The 25,063-nt window shown below is 53.7% G+C and overlaps 1 protein-coding gene and 1 long non-coding RNA gene across 3 annotated transcripts; both read left to right on the top strand.

Moving 5' to 3' along the window:
- Positions 1-8,768: 8,768 nt before the first annotated feature.
- Positions 8,769-14,947, top strand: TCF15 (transcription factor 15). Its single transcript, XM_042979724.1, has 2 exons — positions 8,769-9,343; positions 14,515-14,947. The coding sequence occupies exons 1-2, from the start codon at positions 8,825-8,827 to the stop codon at positions 14,587-14,589; spliced, it is 594 nt and encodes a 197-aa protein (XP_042835658.1). The 5' UTR covers positions 8,769-8,824; the 3' UTR covers positions 14,590-14,947.
- A 6,458-nt stretch (positions 14,948-21,405) lies between these two features.
- LOC122236983 lies at positions 21,406-22,097 on the top strand. 2 transcript variants are annotated; one of them, XR_006215176.1, is made up of 2 exons: positions 21,406-21,625; positions 21,899-22,097. It is a non-coding gene; the product is annotated as an uncharacterized LOC122236983 (long non-coding RNA). The 2 variants fall into 2 exon arrangements; XR_006215177.1 differs by having other exon boundaries at positions 21,831-22,097.
- The last annotated feature ends 2,966 nt before the right edge of the window (positions 22,098-25,063 follow it).

Genomic DNA, 25,063 nt, shown 5'->3' with positions numbered 1-25,063 from the left:
TGGGGGTGGGGGGGAGTGTGATCTGATGTCAGAGTTCTCTGGGGGCCACTCCCCCAGCCTGCACACACCCCTCCCCCACTATCTAGCTTGCAGAGGGGAAGAGAAATGCCCAAGGGCACAATCCGCAGCTGAGTTCAGGATGGGCCCCGGGCCCCTGACACCTGGCCTTGAGGATTTCAGCAGGCCGCCTTGAATTTTCAAAAGACTCCTTCAATAGTGGTTTCATTGAGCATCCTCTTGCTCTTCTGCAGGATCTCGGTGACCGTCACCTGGCACAGGTGTTAGGGCCAACCTGAGCCCGGTAGGTGGCCTGGGAGGGCTGAACTATTGAGCACTTCCTTCAATGTCATGGTCTTCGAGCACCGCCCAACATTTCTTTGGAGGGGTGGAGCTGAAGGAGGGCACGCATCGCATCGCTATCTCAGCTTCCCTTCGGTAATTGAGCAACTCCATGCTGGCCCCAAACTTGCATCCCCTAGTCAACAAAATCAGAGTACGGCAGCTAACAGGCCCTTTCTCCCTAGAGCAGAGTTCTGGAAGCATCTAAGCTTCAACTACCCCCAGAGTGGGGCTCTTCCCGCCTCATTCTCACCACAAGCAACTTATCAGACAATTCCTGTCCACTCCCTAAACTGTGTGACCTCAGGCAAGTTACTTAACCTCTCTGTTCCTTAATCTACCCCTCAGTGAAATGGGAATATTAATAGTACTTAGTGGGTCATGAGATCTCGCAGCCCATGCTGGGCTCCGTGCTGGGCATGCTGGGCTCCACACTGGGCATGCTCAACTCCTGCTTAGGATTCTCTCTCTCCCTCTCTCTCTGCCCCTCCCCCACTCACACACCTGGTGCTCTCTCTCTCTCTCTCTCTCTCAAGAAAAAAAAAAAGTACTTAACTCATGGGGCTGTTCTGAGGGTTAAATGAGAAAATGCACTCAAGTGCTTAGAAGAGTATCTGGCATGTAACAATCCCTCAATAATAATAAATTATTGTTATTATTATTATTATTATTATTATTTCCATTTTCATTGCACTTTCCCCTCATAGAAGTGCCAGGAAACACATTTTTTTCTCCCAACATGTAACATTTCCAATGATGTTTTAGTGTCCCTTAGAGAGTAGGGCTCTGGGGAAATGCCTGGAAGTCCCCTTCTTTACCCAGCAGTGCCCGGTAACCAATGCCCCCTACTCACTACCACCTTGCTCCTATCAGACATGCTCTCAAGAAAGGGTAGGGTAATACCCACTCACACTAAGGTGGACATGACTGATTGCAGCCTGGAGAAATGTCTATAGTCTCTATTAGGTAACTGATGTGGGGTGAGGGTACGGGTTTGGGTGGGAGGGTCTGTGGTCACCTAAGCCTAGAAAATGCAGATTGGATTGAAGCCTGATGCGTTGATTTGCTGCAGGATTTCTCAGAACCTTTAACATGTGGGAAGCGCTACAGTTCTCTAGAAGGGGGATGCCAAATGTAGCTTCCCAGACTTTTAAATCATGGAAAGCTGGGCACCTTCCAGAACAATAGCTTCCAGGAGTTCACTCTTGAAAAACGACGGCCTGGAGGGTCCTTGAAGGAGTGAGCTCCAGCGGTGGAATCAAAGGCACCAGCCCCCTGCCCGAGGAGCCACGTGAGGGAGGTCAATGGCGCTTTCTCATTAGCCTGAACAGCGCGACAGAACAAAACAAAACCTGGCATCTCTGTGGCTGGATGCTTAGTACGTGCCGAGTACTGACCTGGGTCTGGGGGGAAATTGCTATCAAGCCACATTCTGCTTGCCTTGCTTAACTGATCATGTGCCCTTGAGAAAACACCTTGTAAAGATGAAATAATGGCAACAGTGCTCGTACAGCACATATCGGGTGCCAGGACTGTCCCACTTCCTCCTCACAACCACGCTCTGCAGGCAGGCTCTATGACGATCCCTGTTTTACAGATGAGGAAACTGAGGCACAGAGACACTCGGTAAAATTTTCAAGACCATACAGCTGGTAAGTGGCAGAGGTAAACCCAACCCATCAGGCTCCCCAGTCTGCAAACTTAACCATCCGACACTGTGTTAACTCCAGAGATAACACCTACGGCAAACTTTACTAGTTGTTACCCGATAGCTAGTCTTCTCTTCTTCTCTGCTAATTAGAAACCCCACGTCCGGCCAAATGGGTGGCTGCCTGCAATGAAGACTACATTTCCCAGCCTCCTTTGCAGTTAACCTACAGGCAAATACAAGATCTGGTCAATGGGACAAACGCAGAAGTGAGGTTGTAACTCCCAGACAAGTGTCCCCAAAGGGTGGAGTGTGCCCTTCCTCCTTCTGCTTCTTTCTCCTTTTTTTCTGGTTGGAAAGCAGAGAGAATGGCCCCTGCAGCCACTTGGGTCCATGAGACAACTTAGAGAGCGGAAGCCACATTCGACGGAGCAAAAAGATAGACAGAGCCTGGGTCCCTGACACCATCTGCTTTAGTTGTGCAAGGTTGCATAACCAAAGACACTAAACGTAGGGACTCACAACACCAATAATTATTTATTGTCTCTGTCTTTGCCTTTCTGTATTAGCTTGGCTATTTTTAGCAGTTCCTTTAGCTCAGGAATCCATGATCCACATCCAAGGAGGCTTACTCACACGGCTGGCAAATTGGTGTTGCCTGTAGGCTGGGGACCTTGGTCCCTCCCTACATGGGCCTCTCCACAGGACAACTTGAGTGTCCTCATCACAGGGTGGCTGCTGTCCCCAGAGTGAGTGATTCAAGAGATCAAGGCAGAAGCTCAGTGCTTTCATCAGCTAGGTAGAAGGCACACACTATTACTTCTGCCAGATCCTTTGGGCACACAAGTCAGATGTGACTCAGTGCGGGAGGGTCTACACTAGGGGGCAAATACCAGGAGACTAGGATCACTGGGGGCTATCTTAGGGGCTGGATATACCACAGCACAGGACGCCAGACCTGCAAATGCCTTGAATATGAGAGAGAAATATATTCTTATCTTGCCTGACTGAACTGAAGATGGCACGTAATAGGGGCACCTGGGTGGCTCAGTTGGTTGAGCATCCAACTCTTGATTTCAGCTCAGTTCATGATCCCAGGGTCATGGGATTGAGCCCCATGTCAGGCTCCATACTGAGTGTGGAGCCTGCTTAAGATTCTCTCTCTCCCCCTCTGCCCCTCTCCCCAACTCATGCTCTTTCTCTCTCTCAAAAGAAAGAAAGAAAGAAAGAAAGAAAGAAGAAAGAAAGAAAGAAAGAAAGAAAGAAAGAAAGAAAGAAAGAAAGAAAGAAAGAAAGAAAGAAAGAAAGAAAGAAAGAAAGAAAGAAAGAAAGAAAGAAAGAAAGAAAGAAAGAAAGAAAGAAAGAAAGAAAGAAAGAAAGACACTGTCAAGAGAATGACAAGACAAGCCACAGACTGGGAGAAAATATTTGTAAAAGACACATCCCATAGAGGACTGTTATCCAAAATATACAAAGAATTCTTAAAATTCAACAATAAGAAAACAACCTGGTCTAAAAATGGGCCAAAGACCTTACCAGACACCTCACCAAAGAAGACATACAGATGGAAAATAAGCATATAAAAAAATGCACTACATCATATGTCTTCAGAAAAAAAGCCAATTAAAACGAGAAACCACTAAACACCTATTGGAAGAGCCAAAATCCAGAACATTGACAAGACCAAATGCTGACAAGGATATGGAGCAGCAGAAACTCTCATCGGTTGGGGCGGAGTGCAAGACAGCACAGACACTTTGGAAGACAGTTTGATGGTTTCTTATAAAACTAAACATACTTGGGGTGCCTGGGTGGCTCAGTTGGTTGAGCGTCCAACTTCGGCTCAGGTCATGATCTCACGGTCCGTGAGTTCGAGCCCCGCGTTGGGCTCTGTGCTGACAGCTCAGAGCCCAGAGCCTGTTTCAGATTCTGTGTCTCCCTCTCTCTGACCCTCCCCCGTTCATGCTCTGTCTCTCAAAAATGAATAAACATTAACAAAAGATTTATAAAACTAAACATACTCTTTTTTTAAATTTTTTAATGTTTATTTTTGAGAGAGAGAGAGAGAGAGAGAGACAGAGTGTGAACAGGGGAGGAGCAGAGAGATAGGGAGACAGAATTCGAAGCAGGCTCCAGGCTCTGAGCCATCAGCACAGAGCCCGATGCGGGGCTCAAACCCACAAGCCGCGAGATCATGACCTGAGCCGAAGTTGGACGCTCAACTGACTGAGCCACCCAGGCGCCCCAAAACATACTCTTATCATACAATCCGGCCCCTTGGTAGTTACCCAAAGGAGTCAAAAACTCATGTTTAGACAAAAACCTGCACACAATGCTTATAGTGGCCTTATTCATAATTGCCAAACTTTGGAAAAACCAAGATGTCTTCCATAGGTGGATGGGCAAGTAAGTTGTGATACATCCAGACAATGGAATATTATTCAACGCTTAAAAAAATGCGTTATCAAGCCGTGAAAAGACGTGGAAGGAACATAAGTGGATATTTCTAAGTGAAAGAGTCAACCTGAAAAGGCTACGTACTGTATAATTCCCACTATGTGACATTCTGGAAAAAGCAAAAGTACGGAGACAATCCAAGGATCAGTGGTTGCAGGGGAGGGGTGTAGACGAATAGGCAGGGTACCGAGGATTTTTAGGGCAGTGAAAGTAGTCGGTGTGATACCATAATGATGGTATGATGACAACATCATTATAAACATTTGTCCAAATCCACAGAATGTACAACACCAGGAGTGAATCCTAAGGTAAACTGCAGACTCTGAGTGACAATGAAGTGACAATGTAGATTCATCGATTGTAACAAACTTCTCAATTCTGTTGTATACCTAATACTGCTCTTTTTAAAAAAAAAAAAAAAAAAAGAAGAAGAAGAAGAAGAAGAAGTCTTTAAGGGGCGCCTGGGTGGCTCAGTCGGTTGAGCGTCCGACTTCGGCTCAGGTCATGATCTCGCGGTGAGTTCGAGCCCCACGTCGGGCTCTGTGCTGACCGCTTCGGATTCCGGGTCTGCCTCTCTCTCTGCCCCTCCCCCACTCGTGCTCGGTCTCTGTCTCAAAAATAAAAATAAAATATTAAACATCTTTAAGACAATGAAATGAAGTCTTTGAAAATAGATATGTTAGAGCACGTGTCCTGTGCAGGGAAGGAAATGAGAATGAGGCATCAGAGACAACAGGAGAGAAACCAAAAGACAGTGTGATCAGCATACCAGACTTGAACCAGGTAGACGAGGAACAGCAAAGCGGGCTTCACCGAGATGCTGCACTGAACTTTGGCAGAGGAGTAGGGCTGTTGGTAAGATAGAAGGGTTGAGCGCTCCAGGCAGGGAGAAGAGCTGGGGCAAAGGCAGAGCTGGCCTCAGAGAAACTCTGAGTATTTCAGGGGGATTGAAGCCCAAGGTACCCTGGCCAGGAAGGCAGGGGGCCAGCTGCTGCCTCTCAACCCGTAGGACCCTCCTCCTCTTTCCCGAGGGGCTCCTACTCAGCCCTTCAGCCTCTGTGTTGCCAGAGAGGCCATATGGCCCGGGAAGGGGTCTGACTGAACTGAGCTCCCCTACGGCCCACTGTGTGACCTCAGGCAGGTCACTTTCCACTCTCAGAACGTCAGTTTCCTCATCTGTAAATTGGGAATAATAATGACACCACCTACCTTGGAAGTTTGTGATCCAGAGGAAGTGAGATGAGCAAAACACAATGTCCTTGCCCCATGACACTTATATTCCAGTGGAAAGAGACAAATACATGTGCAGTATGTTCACTGCTGTGTTTCCCAAGAGCCGGAACTATGCCTGGCACATAGTAGGTGCTCAATTAATATGTGCAGATGAATGAATGAAAGCGGTAACAAATGCTATGGAGAGAAGGAGATCAGGATAAGGTGGAGAGGGAGAGCCATAGGGATGTTGGAGGGGGTAGGAGCGGTGAGGGGCGGTGGGGGAGGGGGAACCCTCCCTTAGGAGGTGAAATTTAAGTGAAGACTTGGAAGGAAGTGAGGGATTAAGCTATGGGGATATCCAGGGGTGGGGCATACCAGGCAGAGGTGGGCTCCACAGGTGGTGAGGAGGCCATTGTGGCTGGAGCAGGGGACCAGGAGACAGAGGACAGAGGATGGGAGGAGCTGAGCCCCTTCTGTGTGTGAGCTGAGAATGTGGCAAGGGCCCCATCGCTGCTCCCAGGGGCGAGGCTGAGAACAGAGTCAAAGCTGCAGGTCCTGGGTTGCTCCTCTATCTGGGGCCGTCCCCCAGGCCCCCAACAACCTCAGCACAATGTCCTCTCCCGTGTTGAGTGCTCGACATGTGCCAGGCCCCGGCTTTACTGGCATGAACTCACGGAACCATTACCAGCCCTCGGAATGGGTGCTATTATTATCCCCAGTGTCCAGAGCAGGAAACTGGAGACTCCAAGAGGCAGCTACCCTCGAGCAGGACCCGGGGTTCTTTGATGCTGGAGCCCAGCTTGCGCCTACCACATTGTCCTGGAATTCTTTGTTTACAGCTCGCCTTCCCCTCTTGGCTGCAGAAGGCCCAGCTCAGTCTCATTCATGGTTTTATTTTACTCCCAGGGTCCCTTGTGTCAAAACCTGCCTGCGGAGCGAGTGAATGAATGAGCCTACCAAGTAAGCCCTCCCCGGCTTCCGGGCCCGGTTCATGCCCCCGGTTGGCTTCTCCAACCAGGAGCTGCAATGGGGAGGGGGCTGGACAGAGGAATTTCAAGCTGCCTGAGGACTGAGAGCAGAAGAGAGGGGGAGCAGGGGGAGAAAGTGAAAGTGAAGGGAGCCGGGAGCCCCTGTGAGGAGGCGCAGACAGGGAAGGAAATCTCCCGGTAATAACTCATCGGCTCAGGAAGCAGCAGCCTGGCCTGGGGCTGCGTGTGGGACTGGCCCTGTGGGGAGGGGGCCGCACAGGCTCCTTCTCCTCCTCCCCAAAGCCCAGCCTGGCTGGGGTCACGGTCAAATGAGGAGGGGTGGAGGAGCCAGGTGTGAGAACAGAACTTCCCCTGACATGGGGGGGGGGGGGAGAGGAGGGGGGGGAATTTGAGGACTTCAGGGGCGGCTCTTCCAGCAGCCAAGGGAAACCCTCGAGCTCCCCTCCCCCATTCTGGCCTGGGTGAGGGAAGCCAGGAAAGCACAGTGTGGCAGAGCTGGGAGGCATTGCCCAGAAAGGAAAACAAGCCCAAACGCACCTAGGAACCTTTCGTCTTCACTCCCTGTGCCCTGTCCACCACACACATGCGTTAGGGTTGAAGAAGAAGTTATTTTCAAGGCCAAGCAATCCTGGTTGGGCAGGTCCCCAGGATGGAGCTGGGCAGGGGGTACGACATGGGGACCCCACCCGCCATCAACAGTAATTCTTCCCAGGGCCCCAGAGAAGAAGCATGTGTCAGGCTGAACAATCTAGGTTTCCCGGAAGGAAAGAAGGCAATGAGGGAAGACAGTAGTGCCTCCCTGCCCCCCCCCCACCATGTGTGTGGTGGCATTCCAAAGAGGGAGGGAGGCATGGATATGGAGCCAGGGTGGGATTGTGGGGAGTGTAGGAAAGCAATTTGCATTTTAAAAAGTGTTTTTTTTATGTTTTACTTTAGTTTGGGGGGGGAGGGGCAGAGAGGGAGAGACACAGAATGCGAAGACAGGCTCTGAGCTGTCAGCACAGAGCCCGACGCGGGGCTCGAACCCACTGACCACGAGATCATGACCTGAGCCGAACTCAGAGGCTTAACCAACTTAGCCACCCAGGCGCCCTGGAAAGCAATTTGCATTTTATTGGGGGGGGCGGTTAGCGGGACAGGGGTGATAGTGAAGTCACAGGCTGGGGTTAATGGCTCCACTCACTTCTTGTTAAGACTGAAGGCCAGAGCTCTGTCATCTGTAAATCGGGGTCGGGGGTACCCCCCACAACTTCAGCAAGGAGCAGTAAAGATCAGTAAAGTACTCAGCACAGTGGGTGGCACAAGGTAGGACGTCAACCAAAATGTCAATTCCATGAGGGCAGAGTTGGTCACCTCTCTATTCTCAGACCTAAAACCATTCCTGACATAGCAGGGATCCAAGAAATACTTGTTGAATGAATAAATGAATGAATGAATGAATGAATGAATGAAAATGAATGAATGAAGCTACTGGCGTTTGTGTGTGTTGTTTTTGTTTCGCCTTTTTTTTTTTTAAGTTTGCTGTTAAGGATGTGACACTGTGGAATCCTTAGTTGGAAAGATTCCAGTGTTTCTCTACGTGTTCTTCGTGGACACCACCCTAATGCAGATTCCTGGGTCCCATTCCAGACCTGCTGAATCAGAACGGGGGAAACCCAGGGATCTGTCCTGTCAACAGCCCCCCTTCCCCAAGTCTTACACAAACGAAAGTTGCAGAACCGCAGCATTAGAATGTGAAGGCGGGAAAACCCCAGGCTAGTTTCTCTGCCATCCTCTTTGGGAACGAGGAAACTGAAGCCAAGAGAGTCCCCCTGCGCGTCTAGACCGCGGATAAAGGGTCCAGACCTGGGCACACCCACCCCAAACCCCCAGACCCCCCAGCCCCTCGCCCCGCTCGCCGGCGGGGACTGAAGCCTTCAGGGCGGGTCACTTAGCTCGCGGGCTGCTTTCAACCTGGGGAACCGGGGGCGCGGGCGCTTCGCCATTGGCCGGGGCGCGGCGGGCGCCTCCCCATTGGCCAGGGCGGCGGCCTCCGCCCCCGCCGGGGCGGCCTCGTGATTGGCCCCTCCCCGGCTATAAGGCGGCGGCCGGCGGGGCCGTGGGAGCGCGCGGCAGCGCACGGCGGGGCGCGGCAGACGCTGGGACGCGGCGCACGGAGGGACGCGGCCGGGCGCCCATGGCGTTCGCGCTGCTGCGCCCCGTCGGCGCGCACGTGCTGTACCCGGACGTGCGGCTGCTGAGCGAGGACGAGGAGAACCGCAGCGAGAGCGACGCGTCCGACCAGTCGTTCGGCTGCTGCGAGGGCCTGGAGGCGGCGCGGCGCGGCCCGGGCCCCGGGGGCGGGCGGCGGGCGGGCGGCGGCGCGGGCCCCGTGGTGGTGGTGCGACAGCGGCAGGCGGCCAACGCGCGGGAGCGGGACCGCACGCAGAGCGTGAACACGGCCTTCACGGCGCTGCGCACGCTCATCCCCACCGAGCCGGTGGACCGCAAGCTGTCCAAGATCGAGACGCTGCGCCTGGCGTCCAGCTACATCGCGCACCTGGCCAACGTGCTGCTGCTGGGGGACGCGGCCGACGACGGGCAGCCGTGCTTCCGGGCGGCCGGCAGTGCAAAGAGCGCGGTCCCCGCTGCCCCCGACGGCGGCCGCCAGCCGCGCTCCATCTGCACCTTCTGCCTCAGCAACCAGCGCAAAGGGGTGAGTGCGCGGAGCCCCAGGACTGTGGCCGCGGGGCAGGGGTTGGCGGGGGGACGGGGCCTCCTAGGGAGCAGAAGAGGAGCAGGGACCCCAGTTGAAGAGAGGGGGAAGCGACAGGAAATTCGTCGGGGGGCTGGGGGGGGGGTGCTGCGCTCCAAGCCCAGGGTTTGGTGTGGATGGAACACAACCGCTCGCTCAAAGTGGTGCAGGAAAGCTCAGAGCTCGGGCATTTCTTTGAGAGCGGACATTGCTCGTTGAGAGACACCCCTTTCCCTGAAGGTGTCCTGGGGAAAGAGCGTGAGGAAATGGTTACAAAGGCCATCATTTATTGGGCTCTTCCTGTGTGCGAGGTGCGTTCCTCGTCCCCTTTCACCTTCCCAAGAACTCAGCCGGGCAGGTAGTTATTCAGGCCGTTTTATCCCTGATGAAGATCCGAGGCTGGGGGGGTGTGATCCCATGCCCACAGTTACTCACCTGGGAAACCAGGACGCAGGCTCGGTTGCTCGCTGCGTGCCTGTTGCCCCGAACTACCCTTCCCAGTAAAGTAGTGGTCCCGCATCCTAAGACTTGACCCGAGGGCAGGAGACTGAGAAGCAGCAAAAGGGACGCATACCCCCAGCTAAAACTCTGAGGCAGCCAGCGATGAGCAGGAGTGAAGACGGGGGTGTCCTGAGGGCACCCCAGCCCCAAACGGGATGGAGTGTGGGGCAGAGTCATTGTTGAGTCCGCTAGACAGAGGTGGAGTTAGGATCTCGTGGTGCGTCCCACGCGCTCTGACAAGGATGAGAGCCAGCCTGGGAGCGGGCGAGGGGGGCTGGGTAGCGGCACAGGTTGCCTGGGGGCTCTCCTGGTTGAAAGCTGGCTCTCCTCCTGCCTGGGCCCCAAGGAGCCCGCTTCATCCCTCATCTTTCCCTCTCCGTCCTGAAGACTGGGAGAGCCCCTGAGGGGCCCACAGCCTTTTGGAAAGTGAAAGGCCACGAGGGATTGGAGCCAGGCCTCTGAGACCCCCATTCTTCGGTTCTTAACAGCTGCTCTGGGTCCCCGCTTCACTCTGTTCTGGGGAAGCCTCTGGGTCCTGGCCTCAGACCACCCTCCTCTGACTCATCAGACTCCCAGTCTGGCCGCTCACCCCCATGGCTGCTTCAAATTCCCTGAGTCAGTTTTCTTAGGCTCTGGTTTGTACCCTGCCGCTCCCAGCCGTGGGCCCTGGTCAGCGTTCCAGGCTGGGAGGGGAAGCCAGGTGGGCCTCAGGCCTCCAGATGTGAAGGGCTGGCTGGGCCCACGGTGATGCGCTTCACCTGTTCATTCAGTTCATCCAACCTTATCTACCCAACAGTCGCCTTTTGGTGGCCCTGAGAACATTCCCAGAGAAGCAGGTCGTGGCTCCCCACCCATCACAGTCAGGATCTCCCCGTGCAGGGGCAGGGCCAGACCAAGGCCATGGAGACAGGGATGCTGCACTCTCCTGGTGGGGAGGCGGAGCACCAAGGGACTGTCAGAGCCCAGAAGGTGCCCCCAGCCAGGGGCTGAACTCCGGACAGATGCTTGGGAACAGAGACAAGGCTGGTGAGGGGGTAAGGAAAGGTGTTCTAGGGACAGGGCACTTCGAGAGTTGGCATCAGGATGCGTGATGTAGAGAAGGAAAGGGGCAGAGCACAGAGGGGAGGCAGCCTTGTTGGGCACTGATTTCCTGTGCTAAGCACTGTTCACATATTATGGTTAAAGACCCTCAGTGGCAGTGGGGGAGGGAGGGCCTCTGGTTATCCCCACCTGCCTACCAGTGCTGTCACTGGTTCCGAGACGCCGTCCGTGATGAGGTGAGGGTTCGGATTCAGGCCTGCCTGATTGGGAAGTGGGAAAGGTTAGTCGGGGTGGGGGACTGTCAGGGCAGGCCTCAGGGGAGAGGGTGTGCCTACCATGCCCGAACACCAACAGCAGGTGGGGGAATTCTTTCTGCTGGTTTCCACCTATCCCATGGATCCCAGGGACGCTGCCCGGGTCTGCCTGTTTCCCTGCAATCTGTCTACAGGACCAAGAACCTAGCCAAATTTGGCTGCAGAAGCCAGGCTCATCCCTACAGGCTCCTCTGGGATTAGGCGAGAGGGGCGATCCTGGCCAGCTCTGGCCCCTCGAAGGCTCCACTGAAAGAAAGCTGGCTGTCTTGTGGGGCCACTTCAGGGACTCCCTTCTGAGCCTTGGGGGCCAGACAGCTCCAAGACCCAGAGTCTGCCTCTCTACTCTGAGCCCCTCCCTCCCACATGGCTGAGGTGGGGGTCACCGTGGACCACCCTGTTCTCTGGAGCATCTTTCTGTTTAAGGAGGGGTTTGGTGTGGCCCTCTGTGATGGAAATAGCAAGTAGGAGATGGGAGTGGAGTTCTTGTCTCTCCCATTTCCCCTTCTGTCACCTGGGGGTGGAGCTGGATAGTATCATCTTGGAAGGCGCTCCCCAGTTGGCATTAGCAGCTCAAGAGCTGACATGGCCCGGTGGGTGGTGGGGCAGGGGGTACCGTTACCAGGTGATGCTGATAATGATACTTGTGAACATCTATTTAAAAAAAAATTTTTTTTTAATGTTTATTTTTTGAGAGAGAGCGTGAGCAGGGGAGGGGCAGAAAGAGAGGGAGACACAGAATCCGAAGCAGGCTCCGGGCTCTGAGCTGTCAGCACAGAGCCCGACGCGGGGCTTGAACTTGTGAACCGCGAGATCACGATCTGAGCGGGAGTCAAGCACTTACCGGGCTGAGCCAGCCAGGTGCCCCACTTGTGAACACCTATTAAACACTTAGGGTGTGCGTGATGCTGTGCTAAGGGCTTCACCCATAAATACGTATAATCAGTCCTCACAGCAGCTCCACGTTTCATGTGGGGAAACAGGCTCAGTGAGGTGAAGGCACCTGCCTGAGGTCTGACCGGTAGTTCGAGGCAGAGCGGGGGTTGAAGCTCAGATCTGTTTCACTCCAGCCCAGCTCCTAACCACCGTGCTTCCCAGAGCCCTGGGCGCTGAGTTCCTAGGGGACAGAGAAGCCGGGGCCTAGTCAGGGCCCTTCTAAGTGCTTTTGGCACTTTGCAAGTCTCCTTCACAGCTGCATTTGCATGACGCTGCATCCTGGGGCGGCAGTAGAATCACTGTGTCCCCACGTCATAGACGAAGACACTGAAGTTCAGGGAGAGGAAGGGTCCCAGCGTTATCATGAGACCAGGGTCTCCTCATGCCTGCCAGACTTGGGGTAGAGGAGTCCCGCCCCCTTCCCCCCCCCCAAAAAAAAACCCCTCTGCCCGTCCCGAGGAAATAGAGTGAAAGAGTGAGAGGCCAGTGTTTTTACCCCCCAGCACGCTACACCCTCTTCCTCCCCACTCCTGTCCCCCTTTCTCAGCCACTCCTGCCAGATTTGTGTGAGAAGCCTAAGCCCCAGGCTCTGCTGGGACGGTGGCCTCAGCCCTCAAAATAGCCCTGCCTGTGAATGAACATGTTGTCCCTGGGCCCGGAGAGCCTCGAGGGAGGCTGGGCTCACATCTGGACGGATCTGCCCCAACCTGGGCCCAGGGGCGGAGGGGACAGGGGGCAGAGCTCCCAGATGGTTGGCTGTTTCTCTAGATGGCTGAGAAAGATGCCTGTCCTGCCATCTCCTCGCCAGGCTTGGTGGGGTGAGCGTTTGCAGTGGGATTTCAGATACCAACGTGTCCTGGAAGCAGAACTGACTGTCGGACCACGTGGATTTCTAGCCCAGCTTTTTTACCAACTGGCTGGGTGCCTCTGGGCCAGGCATTCCACGGCGGGAGCCTCAACAGAGGGGTTGCTCTAATGCCCATGACCTCACTGACTTAGAGTGAGGATGAAACCCACGTGTCAGACCTCACAATACCGGGTAGGGACAACCCCTGCAGGGTGAGGGACAGGTGGCTTCGGGTGCTGCCATCATTTGCCCATCTTCCAGTGGGCACCACTGATTCAAGCAGCATTCGTCGGTGCCTGCTCCACACCAGGCTCAGGGCTACAGAGTGAAGGACTTTTCCCTACCACCCCCTGAGCCCCCAGCCTGATGGGGAACAAAAAGAGACCCTGCCGTCCCCTTCTAAGTTTAATCCTGGTAGAATGTCCCCAGAAGTGCCGGGTAGTGGCAGGAAGAGAAGCCCTCCCAGGGAGACAGGACCAGAGAGCACGTTCCTGGTGGAGAGAACACCTTAGGGAGGCCAGAAATCCACAGTCTACTTCTGAAGGTTGATGAGTGAGCCACTGGGCGCACGATGGGGCAGTGGGGAGGATCCACTGTGGGGTTTGTTTGTAAATGTAAAATATTATGATTTAAAATGTATTGGATTTGGGGCGCCTGGGTGGCTCAGTCGGTTAAGCGTCTGACTTCGGCTCAGGTCATGATCTCATGGTTCGTGAGTTCAAGCCCCGCGTCAGGCTCTGTGCTGATGGCTCAGAGCCTGGAGCCTGTTTCAGATTCTGTGTCTCCCTCTCTCCCTGACCCTCCCCCGTTCATGCTGTCTCTCTCTGTCTCAAAAATAAATAAACATTAAAAAAAAAATGTTAAAATGTATTGGATTTAAAAAAAAGAAGAAACAACAAATTACATAGGGAAGAAATGAAAAAGGTAAAATGTGGGGCGCCTGGGTGGCTCAGTCAGTTGGGTGTCGGACTTTGGCTCAGGTCATGATCTCACAGTCCGTGAGTTCAAGTGCCATGTCAGGCTCTGTGCTGACAGCTCGGAGCCTGGAGCCTGCTTTGGATTCTGTGTCTCCCTCTCTCTCTGCCCCTCCCCTGCTCATGCTCTGTCTCTGTCTCAAAAATAAATGAAAACATTAAAAAAAAAAAAGAAGGTAAAACGTTACATAGCATTAAAAAAAGAAAAAAAGTCTCCCTCCCATCCATCTTGCCTCCTCCTCACGAAATTCCTCTCCTCTGAGGAAACCCATTAGCAATTTCCCTTATGCCCTTCTCTCCAGAAATCTCAGCACACAGGAACATCCACTCAGTTGTTGCTTTTGTCCTTGAATGATGTTATCTCTCCAGTATTCCCTATCAGTCCTGAAGAGTCTCTTCTGCCTTCTGCTGTGGAGAAGTTTATTGTGCGGCTGTGATTTATTTACGAGGTCCCCTAGTGCTGGACACAGAGGTTAGTTCCAGCGTTCATGGTGACCTGATCGAACTTCTTTCCTCCTGCAGGGTGGCCGTCGTGACCTGGGGGGCAGCTGCTTGAAGGTGAGGGGGGTAGCCCCCCTCCGAGTGCCACGGAGATGAGCCTAGACCCCTATGGCAGTTATTCCACGCAGGACCCCGGAGAAGGAGGCCAGAGGGCAGCCGCTGGTTGAACAGGGGAGAAGACCCCAGGAGCCCAACCCAAACCTCTTTCGTGTTGGGACCTGAGGACCACGGTCTGGGCCCATGACCCTGTGGGCAGGCTCCCTGGGACATCTCCACCACACCCCAGAGAGCCATGGGGACCCATCCAGCCAGTCCCAGCCCTAGCTGGTCAGAGACAAGGCAGAACTTTTGGAAAAACAAAGACTGTTGGTGACAGAGGATGTGTGCATATCTGTGAATGAGTGTGTGTGTGTGTGTGTGTGTGTGTGTGTGTGAGAGAGAGAGAGAGAGAGAATTGGTGGGTTTAAAATAAAAAAGTATTTTTAAATAAAAGATATTCCCATCTGAAGAATGGGGGAGGGGGACTCCCGGCAGAGGTCGGAGGTGGCCTCTCTCCTAGACCCTTGACAGAGGCCCAGATGCCGCAGGTGCTCCCCTGTGCCCTGGAGGGTGTGGGGCCGGGGGACGTCAGGAGGACCCCTCTCCGGAAGTCAGGATGACTAAACTTTCCCCACAGTCTTCGTGAACAGTCACTAGCTGTCTGATGTGGTTGGCAAGAAATGTTAAATGTATTTATTTGTGAATAAGGGATGTATTTATTCACATGGTTCACAAGTCAAAAGGTACAAGAGGAAACATGGTAAAGTTCCCCTCCCTCGTGTCCCCCAGCCACTAGTTCCCCCGCTGCGGGCAGCCTTGGCCACCAGATTTTGTGATGTCCCATTCCCTATGAATAACCAAGCAAATGCAGAAAAAATATATATGTATGTATATACTTTCTTCCACTCTTTACCCAAAGAGTAGCATGTCGTCCTTGCTTTCAGCTCCTTTGCACTCTGTTTCCTGATCTACGTTGGCTGTCATCCCAAGTCAGCACACAAAGGTAAAGGGTAGCCTCCTTCCTTTAGTAGCTACTTAACTCCACTCGAACGTGCTAGACTGTAACCCGTCCCTTCTCCGTGTCTTCACAGACAGGGAGCGTGTGCTAAGGGGGATATCCTTACCCCTGTTTTAGCTGAGATGATTTGGGGGGCCAGTGACACCCAAAGGCATGTGGCAGGATGGTGATGTGAGGTTCGTCCACCCCTAAAGCCTTCCCCTGGCCCGGAGATGCCCCACTGGAGGGCCAGCCCCCAGGTCCCGGTTGTGCCCCAGCGGGCCCCGCGTGGTGAAGGCTGCTGTTTCCCCATTTCGCGGATTCAGCCAAGATGGTGATGGAGGCAGCTGGTCAGTAGAACCAGGTGCGCTTGGCTCTTGGGCTGGGACTGTCCCTGTGAGGCCAGGATCAGAGAGGCTCAGGAGGCTGGAGGGAGGGAAAGGCAGAGAGAGAGAGAGGGGCCAGCGGAGGCGAAGGGCCAGGCAGCCACCCTTCCTTTCCTCGGGGTACACTCATGCCTGTTTTTCGAACGTATTTAACAAGCACTTGTAATTAGCAGTTACTGACCAAAGCCTGGCCAGTCTATGCTCGTATCCACTGGGCCCTGCCACCCGCCGCACTTGACCTTTTGATGGGGCCTGACGTGGGGCTGCCGTTTTGCAGATCCACGGGTTCCTGGGTGCCCTCTCCGTGCCAGGCGCTGAGCCACGCCCACCCTGCCTGCCTCGCAGATGGAAACGGAGGCCCCAGGAGAACGAGGGGGTCAGTCCAGGTTGGAGGGGCTGTAAAAGCACCTCATGTAACCTCTTTGGTGTGGGAAGTGGAGGAAGGAGGGCCCTAAGGGGCTGCGGTCCCGCCTGGGGGAGCTTCCCAAGCACCCTCACTCCATTCCCCCCATTTCCCTGGTGTTTCAGGACACTGCTCTTGCCTATCCTGTCCCGGTGCGGTCCTGCTTCCCAGTTGGGGAGCTAATTAGGAAAGCACATTGCATTCCCCGTGTCTGCCCAGGGCCAGGGCCAGGCAGCCCCTGGCAAAGCCATAGGAAAAGGACTGTGACTCTGTCAATGGCAGGAAACCTGGGAGTGGGGACAAAGCAGACACTTGGGTGCTCTGGGCTGGAGGCTCACTTCTGCCACCAGGTTTGCCAGGTGACCCCAGAGAAACTGCCCGACCGCCACCCTGCCCAATCTCTAACCAGCACGAATAGAGGACAGAATGATAATCAGTCGTTTTGCCTGGCTGGATAGTTTTTAATAGACCACACTTACGCACTGGGCGAGGAATTCGAGTTGAATCCAACAGTGCGCAGTGAAAAGTACATACCTCCCTTGGGCTCCTCCTCTTGGGGTTGGGTCCCGGGGATCCCAGGGTCTCCGGGATTCCTGCAGAAACAGTTGGCATATATATAAGCAAGCCACACGCACACCATGTTCCCACACGAGTGGGAGCCTGGGACACATACTGTTCTGCACAACAGAATTTCCTTACGTCTTGGAAAGCCTTCAGCGTACAGAGCCACTTTGGACTTGTTCACGGCTGCAGAGTGCTCTGTCCTGTGCATTTTGCAGCTTTCGGGCTTCCCGGAGCCTCCCTCCTGGGTAATGCAGAATTAATGCCCGAGCCTTGGTGAGCTGCGAGGCCAGCCCAACACATGTGACTTGGAAAAGGCATAGCCGTGGGCCAGTACCTCTGGTGGGGGGGGGGGGGAGGAGGGGACACTTGCTCAACATCCCCACCCCCAATGCATGCGCTTCCCCCCCTCGGGATGGGCCAGCCCAGCCAGGCTCCCCAAGGGTCCCTGAGCAACGGCCAGCTTGGAGCCAGAGGAGCAAAGGAGTTCAGGGAAAAGAAACCGAGGGTTGAGGCGGTGACCAACTTCAGCCAGGCCGTGTTGGACCCTGAAGGGGAGGCTTAAATTTCAGGTCGCACTCTCCACTCAAGCCTTCTTAGACACCAGGAGCATCCGCGTGAACGTGATCTCATAGTCCCTCATTTCACAATGAGGAGATTGAGCCGATACAGAGGGAGCAGCCTGCCTGGGTCTCCCAGAGAGCCCCTGGCCCTGCTGGGCCACTAGGAACCCAGGCATCCTTCCTCGATACACAGGGCTCCCATCCCTAACTTCACAATTGCAAGCAAAAGACCTCAGAGGTTGCCGGTGGCAGTGAGGAAACCAAAGCCCAGAGAAGGGCAGCGATGGACCACGGTTGCACAGCATTTGGATCTGAGCAGGACTAAGAGTGCAGTACCCCTTCCTCCAGCCAGGGCTCCTCCATTGCATTAAGCTCCCTTCATTAGCCCAATTGCTTCCATTTTATGAGGCTCCTGTTAGATTAAAAAACACCACAAAACAGAATTCCAAAAAGTATGGTGTATGTAGCAGGTTAACTTTTTTTTTATTAAAAAAATTTTTAACGTTTATTATTGAGAGATAGAGAGACACAGAGCATGAGCAGGGGAGGGGTAGAGAGAGGGGGAGACACAGAATCTGAAATAGGCTCCAGGCTCTGAGCTGTCAGCACAGAGCCCGACGCGGGGCTCGAACCCACAAACTATAAGATCATGACCTTAAGCGTCTGAAGTCCTCGAAGTCGGAGGCTGGCTTAACCGACTGAGCCACCCAGGCGCCCCTATAGCAGGTCAACTCTTAAGCACCCACACGCAGTCACAAAGACAATGCATTATCATGAGAACATTAAATAGAGGACTTACCAAAATATCAATTTACAGGACGTACATGTAGGGTCGAATGTCTGTGTCGCCGGCTACTGTGTGTTTCTACCCCATGTGCATATGATATCAAAAGTTGAGACCCGGAGAACAAAATGCAGGACGTGACCCTGCGGTGAGGCCTGTACTGCAGGGGAATATACCACAGAAGACAGTTGACAAAATCGGAATAAGAACAATAGAGAAAAGTATTGTAGCAATGTTACATTTTCCGAATTTGTTAACCATATGGTTATGTAAGAGGATATCCTTGTGCTTAAGAAATACACCCTGTGGGGCGGGGGGGGGGGGGGGCGCCTGGATGGCTCAGTTGGTTAAGCATCTGATTCTTGATTTCGACCCAGGATCATCTCACGGTTTGTGAGTTCGAGCCCCGCATCAGGCTCCACACAGACAGTGAGAGCCTGCCTGGGATGGTCTCTCTACAACTCTCTCTGCCCCTCCCCTGCTCACTCACATTCTCTCTCAAAATAAACATTAAAAAAAGAAGGAAGGAAGGAAGGAAGGAAGGAAGGAAGGAAGGAATACATCCTGGGGCGCCTGGGTGGCTCAGTCATTTGAGCGTCTGACTTCGGTTCAGGTCATGATCTCGTGGCTTATGAGTTCGAGCCCCGCGTCAGACTCTGTGCTGACAGCTCGAAGCCTGGAGCCTGCTTCGGATTCTGTGTCTCCCTCTCTCTCTGCCCCTAACCCACTCACATTCTGTCTCTGTCTCTCTCAAAAATAAATGAACATGAAAAAAAAAGTGTTTTTTAAGATTCTCTCTCTCCCTCCTTCCCTCTGCCCCCTCCCTCTGAAATTAAAACAAAGAGGAAGAAAGGAAGGAAGAAAGAAAGACACCCTGAAGTATGGTTGAGGGGTAGAGGAACGCGATGTAGACGACTCACTCTCAAATGGTTCCGCAAAAACGTCTGTGAGCCAGAGAAGGATACAGCAAATATAGCCAAGTGCTCAGAGGTGGTGAATCCAGGTAAAGGGCGTATTGGAGTTTCGTGCACCACTTTTCTCTCCTCTGTATGTTTGGAAATGATTGCAGAATGAAAAGCTAAAACGAAGTTGAGGCTTTGGCCTGCGAGGATATGAGGTCTGCCAAACGGTCTCCTGGCCCCCTCTGACTCGCCCTTACTTCAGCTGCGGACAGAAAATACCCCTGGTGGACCCAGGCATCCCTGCCCGTGACTCTTGGGCCCCTGTGCCCTTTGGGAGGCTAGGGTGGTCCCAGTCCCCGAGCCACCTGCCACCATGATTTATGTCCCTGTGAGCCTCAGCAGCTGTGAGCACGGGTCCCGCCTGGCAGCCTGCTGGGGGGGCCAGCGTTTACTTCTTAGCGTGTCTAATCCAGACCAGACTTGCAGACCCCACGGGCCTGGGATCAGGCTCCCAGGGGGCCAGGGTCAGAGGGCAGGCCAGCAGGGCCTGGAAACCGGGGAGGTGCTCAGGGTGAACCGGCTGGAAAGCAGGAACCCCTGGCCTGGGCTTGCTTGGCCAGGGTTCCTGTGTGACCTGGGCTGGGTATCGCCCCCTCTCTGGGCCCTGGTTTTCCTCATCTCAGCACATTCTGCATATGGTGGACTAGAAAAGCTTTGTAGACTGGGGCAAACTGACCTTGTAGGAAGGAAGGCTGGTGGAATTCAGGAGTTGTTTTTTCTTAACGCCCAGGGCTTCCGAGCTTGGAAAAATGCCTCACTTTTTGAAAGCCTGCTAGGTATCAGTCCTTGGTCCGTGTATTTTACATAAGTTAATCCATTTAGCCTACTCTACAGGGCCGTGCTATTATTGCCCCATTTTGTGGATAAGAACTGAGACGCAGGGAGGTTACAGAACTTGTTCAAGGTCACAGGGAAGCTGTTAAGCGAGTGGATTTGAACCAAGTGTTCTGGCTGCCCTCCATGGCCTCATCAGGTGTGTGTCTGGTCCCATAGGACCCCAACTGAACCCGGGCTTCCAGAACAAGACAGAAAAGGGCACTGCCCAGCCTAGGTTTCACCCCTGTCTCAGGGGTGAAATCCTCAGAGGATCCCAGGGTCCAGCCTGGGCAGGATGGGTCCCAGAATCTGCCTCTTCCACGGGCTCCCTGGTAGTACTCATGCTCCCAATACTGGAGAGGTTTAAACACAGACTCCTGGAGGGTCTCAGTGCAAGGGCCTCCGGAGCTCATCTCCTTGGAGTTTCCACCAGTGGGGAAACTGAGGCCCAGAGCAGGCAAGGCGCATCCCCAATGTCACCCAGTGAGTCAGAGATGAGTCAGAACCAGATTCCATGTGTCCCAGTCACTGTTTTCATTGCCTGGTGACACATCCCAGAGCAGAGATTAGCATGAGAGGAAGTGACCTTGACGGGGCTCACTAGTCCGAGGCACTGCTCTGAGAGACTTCCACAGAAGGCCTCGCTTAATCCATACCAACACCCCTGCATAGGCAGGTTCTGTGATCATCTTTTTTTTTTTCTTTTTTAATATTTTATTTATTTTTGAGAGAGAGAGAGAGAGAAGAATGCAAGCAGGGGAGGGGCAGAGAGAGGGGGAGACACAGAATCCGAGGAGACAGGGATGATGCTCTGAGGCCCGAGAAGGCTTTGCCGGGGGTCAAAGTTTCTGCAAAGTTGTCCAGCCCACCCTGCAGCAGATGAATGATGGGGCACCCGTGGGTCCCAGGGCCCCCCGAACTTAACCCAATAATCCCTGATACGTCTCCCCCCCCCCCCACCCCGAGCACCCAGAGCAGCTCAGTGAGGCACACAGGCGAGCGATGGTGGACAGAGGAGAATAAGAATATAGCCGAGGCTGACCGGGCGCCCAGGCGGTTCGAGCGCAGCAACTCGTATAACACCCCCGACCCCAGTGAGGCAGGGGCTGTCATCCTCGTGGCTCCCCCAGATCACACAGGGTCCAGAGCCCCTCCCCCCCCCCCACCAACCTCCCTCCTTTCCTGCCCAGGGGCTAACAGCTGAGATTTCGAGGCAGGCCAGGGCCTCTGCCCACCGCACCCTACGCGCTGCAGCATCCCCAGCGGCATCGCCGGTGCCAGCGCAAAGCAGGTGCTCAGCAGACGCCGCCCAAGGACCTGGAGGCACCCGTCTGTCTCCCGCAGTCTGCGCACCACGCTGCAGGGGCCGTTTCACCCATGTCACAGAAGCAGTGGCTCCCCTGAGGTCACACAGCCGGGAGTGCAGTCAGGCCTTGAACCCCGATCTGTGGTTCAGCCGTCTGCAGAAAACCCACGCAGCCTGGAAGCTCAGAAGATACTGGCAACAAGCCTTTAACCAGAGAAGACAGCGGGATGGGCCCAGAGCTTAGGGAAGAGGAAAGGCCTGACCAGCTGGGAGCTCCGTGGGAACGTCTCTTGCCCCCCACCCCACCCCACCCCAGTAGGTCCCCCAGGCAGCGGCCAGGGCCGGGGGAGGAAGGGGTCGGGAGGCGGGCCTTGGATCCCCAAGGAGCACACCCCCTCCCGCCCCCTGTGAGATGGGTAAGGGAGCCCCGCTGGGCCCTCTTTTGCTCTCACTACTCTGCTTCTTGAGGCAGCCCTCCCCACTCCCTTGCCTCCTCCCCCTGCTTCTCCCTCCCTTTCAGCCCAGGCCCATCGCCCCCCGGCCCGTGGCTCTCAGAAAGCCCTGGAAAGGCTGCTTTCTTTGAGACAGGAAGGTGTCCTCAAGTCTCAGGAAGGAAAAACAGTCAAGCTGAACCCACCAAGACCGTCTCCAAGGGGCCGGGGCTGGCGCCTGGCCAGGACTGACATCACCTGGGAACTGCCGAGGCCCGCAGCTGCAACACGCCTCCTGGGGGGACGTGCTTTGGCTATTTTGAAAAAATAATAATAATAAAAAAACGTTTCCAGTCTGGTGTTTTTAAATGTGCTTTTTATAGTGGGCCCTGGGGCGTGGGCGTTTTGGTGTCCCCCACCCCCACCCCCACCCCCTTCTCCTCCCGTCCTGATTTCCACACCACACAATGTAGCCTTTGACCAATTCCAGCTAATTCCCGGGGATTCTGGGCGGGACCTCCTTCCAGGCTCTGACCCCCGCAGATTATCTTTTATCTATCTAGATACATTTAATTTTAACTACAAAAAAAAAAAAAAAAAAAATTGAAATGTTGGCCCGCGGTACCTAATTCGAAAGGCGCCCAAGAGCGTTGGGTGAAGAAAAGTGAAGTCTCTTCCCAACGTCTAGTTGCTCCTTCGGTCCCCTGAGACAGCCCCTCACCCATTTTATTCAACAAAATCTCCTCCAGCACTTATTACATACCAGGCACTCTTCTGAGCAATTATAGAATATTAACTCATTTCATCTTCATAAAACCCATATGAGGTAAGGTTTCCATTGGCTATCTTCTTCTTCTTTTTTTTTTTTTTAATATCTTTATTTATTTCTGAGACAGAGCAGGAGCAGGGGAGGGGCAGAGAGAGAGGGAGACACAGAATCCGAAGCAGGCTCCAGGCTCTGGGCTGTCAGCACCGAGCCCGACGCGGGGCTCGAACTCACAGATGGTGAGATCATGACCCGAGCTGAAGTCGGACGCTTAACCGACTGAGCCACCCAGGTGCCCCTACATTGGCTATTTTCTTGTGAATATTGCCAAAGATGGTCTGTGTGTATAGAAACAAACCTAGATCTGTAATCTTCTGCCCCCTTTTTAAAAAACATAAATAGAAGCTTATTATGCCGTCTCGTCTGCACTTTGCTTCATTGACTTAAAAATACATCCTGGACTAGGGGCGCCTGGGTGGCTCAGTCGGTTGAGCTTCCGACTTTGGCTCAGGTCATGATCTCACGGTCTGTGAGTTCAAGCCCCCGTCGGGCTCTGTGCTGACAGCTCAGAGCCTGGAGCCTGCTTCCGATCCTGTGTCTCCGGTGCTCTCTCTGCCCCTCCCCCGTTCATGCTCTGTCTCTCTCTGTCTCAAAAATAAATAAACATTAAAAAAAATTTTTTTTAAATACATCTTGGACTCATTCCATATGGGTGCATAAAGAGACCTCTCCTTCGTCTTTATAGCTGCATCGTATTCCCTTCTGTGGACGGATGTACCGCAATATAATTAATGGGTCCACTCTTGGTGGACATTAAGGATGTTTCCAATATTTTCTCTTACGACTAATGTTGCAATGAACAGCCAAGGTAATTCTAAAAGCATAGCTTGGGCCTCATCGGTACAATTTTCAAAAACTCCCCATCTTTCTCCTTTGCGAGCAGAAGAGCCCCTTAAATGTAGGGATTATTAAGAACCCCTCTGGGACTGTGATGAAAGCCACGGACCTGTTCCCTCCAAAATACTCATGGGCAACTGAGCTTCGTGGGGGGTTCAGGGACTTCCGGAAACACAGCCCATGGACACAATAACGCCAAGACACCTCTCCCGGCTGTGGTGTGCCCATGGCTTGGGATTGGACATTGTGGACCGCCAGGTGCGCTGGTCCTGAGCTGCAGGGCCTTGGGAAAGCTCACGTCCCTCCCCTGCCCAGCCCTGCACCGGCCTCCCACCGCCCTTACAACCCCATCCAAAGTTCCCTCTGGCGTGCCAGCTCCCACCACCCCTGGAGCCTCATCTCCCTCCCTCGCCCAGCTTGCTCTCTGGGCTCCAGGCACATCAGTCTCCTTTTAGTTCCTACAGCACACCAGGCACACGCCAGCCTCCTGGCCTCTGCTCTCGTTTCCCTCCATCTGGAATGCTCTTCTCACCGTGTCTTCAGGGCTTGCTAATTCCCTTCATTTGGATCGCTGCTCAAATGCCTCTTCCTCCAGGAGGCCTGCCCTGACCACCCTAGCTCCAAGAGCACCCCTCCACCAATCCTTCTTATTGTTATTGTGGTAAAATACACATAACATACAAATTCACCGTTTTGACCATTTTTAAGGGTACGGGTTCAGTAGTATTAAGTATGTTCACAATGCTGTGCATCACCACCAGAAACATCCAGAATTTTTTCATCGGCCCAAACCAGCTCTTTACCAACCTTTAGCCCCTTTACTTGCCCTCGTTTTTCTTCACAAGTTATTGCCACCCGACACAAATTATTGCTGCCTGATACTACAGATAAGTTACTTATCTATTCATCATGCACAATTCAGGCCAGCCTCTCTTCCCCCTACTTGTCCACCCCTCCTTCTTCCTCCTGATGGAACTGTGCCCTGCAGTGCTCCCCTGAGCACCCTCTGCCCAAGCTGCTCCCCTCACTGGAAATAATGTTCCTTCTTCGGGCATCAAAAGCCTTTTCAGTTTTCAAAACGTTGCTCCCATCCCACCTCCACAGGAAAGGATTCCCAAGCAAATCATCACCTCAGTGGCTCGCCCCCTGCAACTTACCCATGACACTGTTTCTGCCTGGAATTGGCCAGGTCTTTCTTTCGTGGTGTAAGTAACAGAAATCTAGCTCAAAGGGGCCAATGGGGAAGAAAAAAAAAAAAAAAAAAAAAAAAAGGTAAGTTATTGGTTTCCAGAACTGAGTTCAGGGCACTGATTTCGTGGCCGAATGCAAGTTATCTTAGGACATCATTAGAACGCTCTCTCCCCGTCTCTCACCCCTGCTTTCCTCAACGTCAGCTTTATTCTCAGAGAGCTTCTCCTCCTGTGGCGGCAAAGACGGCGGCCAGCGAGTCTGGATCACGACTTATCCTATGAGAAACGCCTTTAGAGTGAGCCCTTTCCCTAGCAGTTGCAGCGAAAAGTCCCGGGGCAGGTCCCCATTGGCTTGCCTGGAGCCACTTGCCCAAGCGGCCAGAGGGATAAAGCATTCTGATTGGCCAGGCCCGGTCACGTGATCACCTCTGCCACAAATGTGGGTTTGCCCGGCCTGGAGCTACAAGAA

Source organism: Panthera tigris, chromosome A3 (assembly GCF_018350195.1).
Source record: "Panthera tigris isolate Pti1 chromosome A3, P.tigris_Pti1_mat1.1, whole genome shotgun sequence".
Lineage (NCBI taxonomy): Eukaryota > Metazoa > Chordata > Mammalia > Carnivora > Felidae > Panthera > Panthera tigris.
This window is presented reverse-complemented; position numbering and strand designations above follow the sequence as displayed.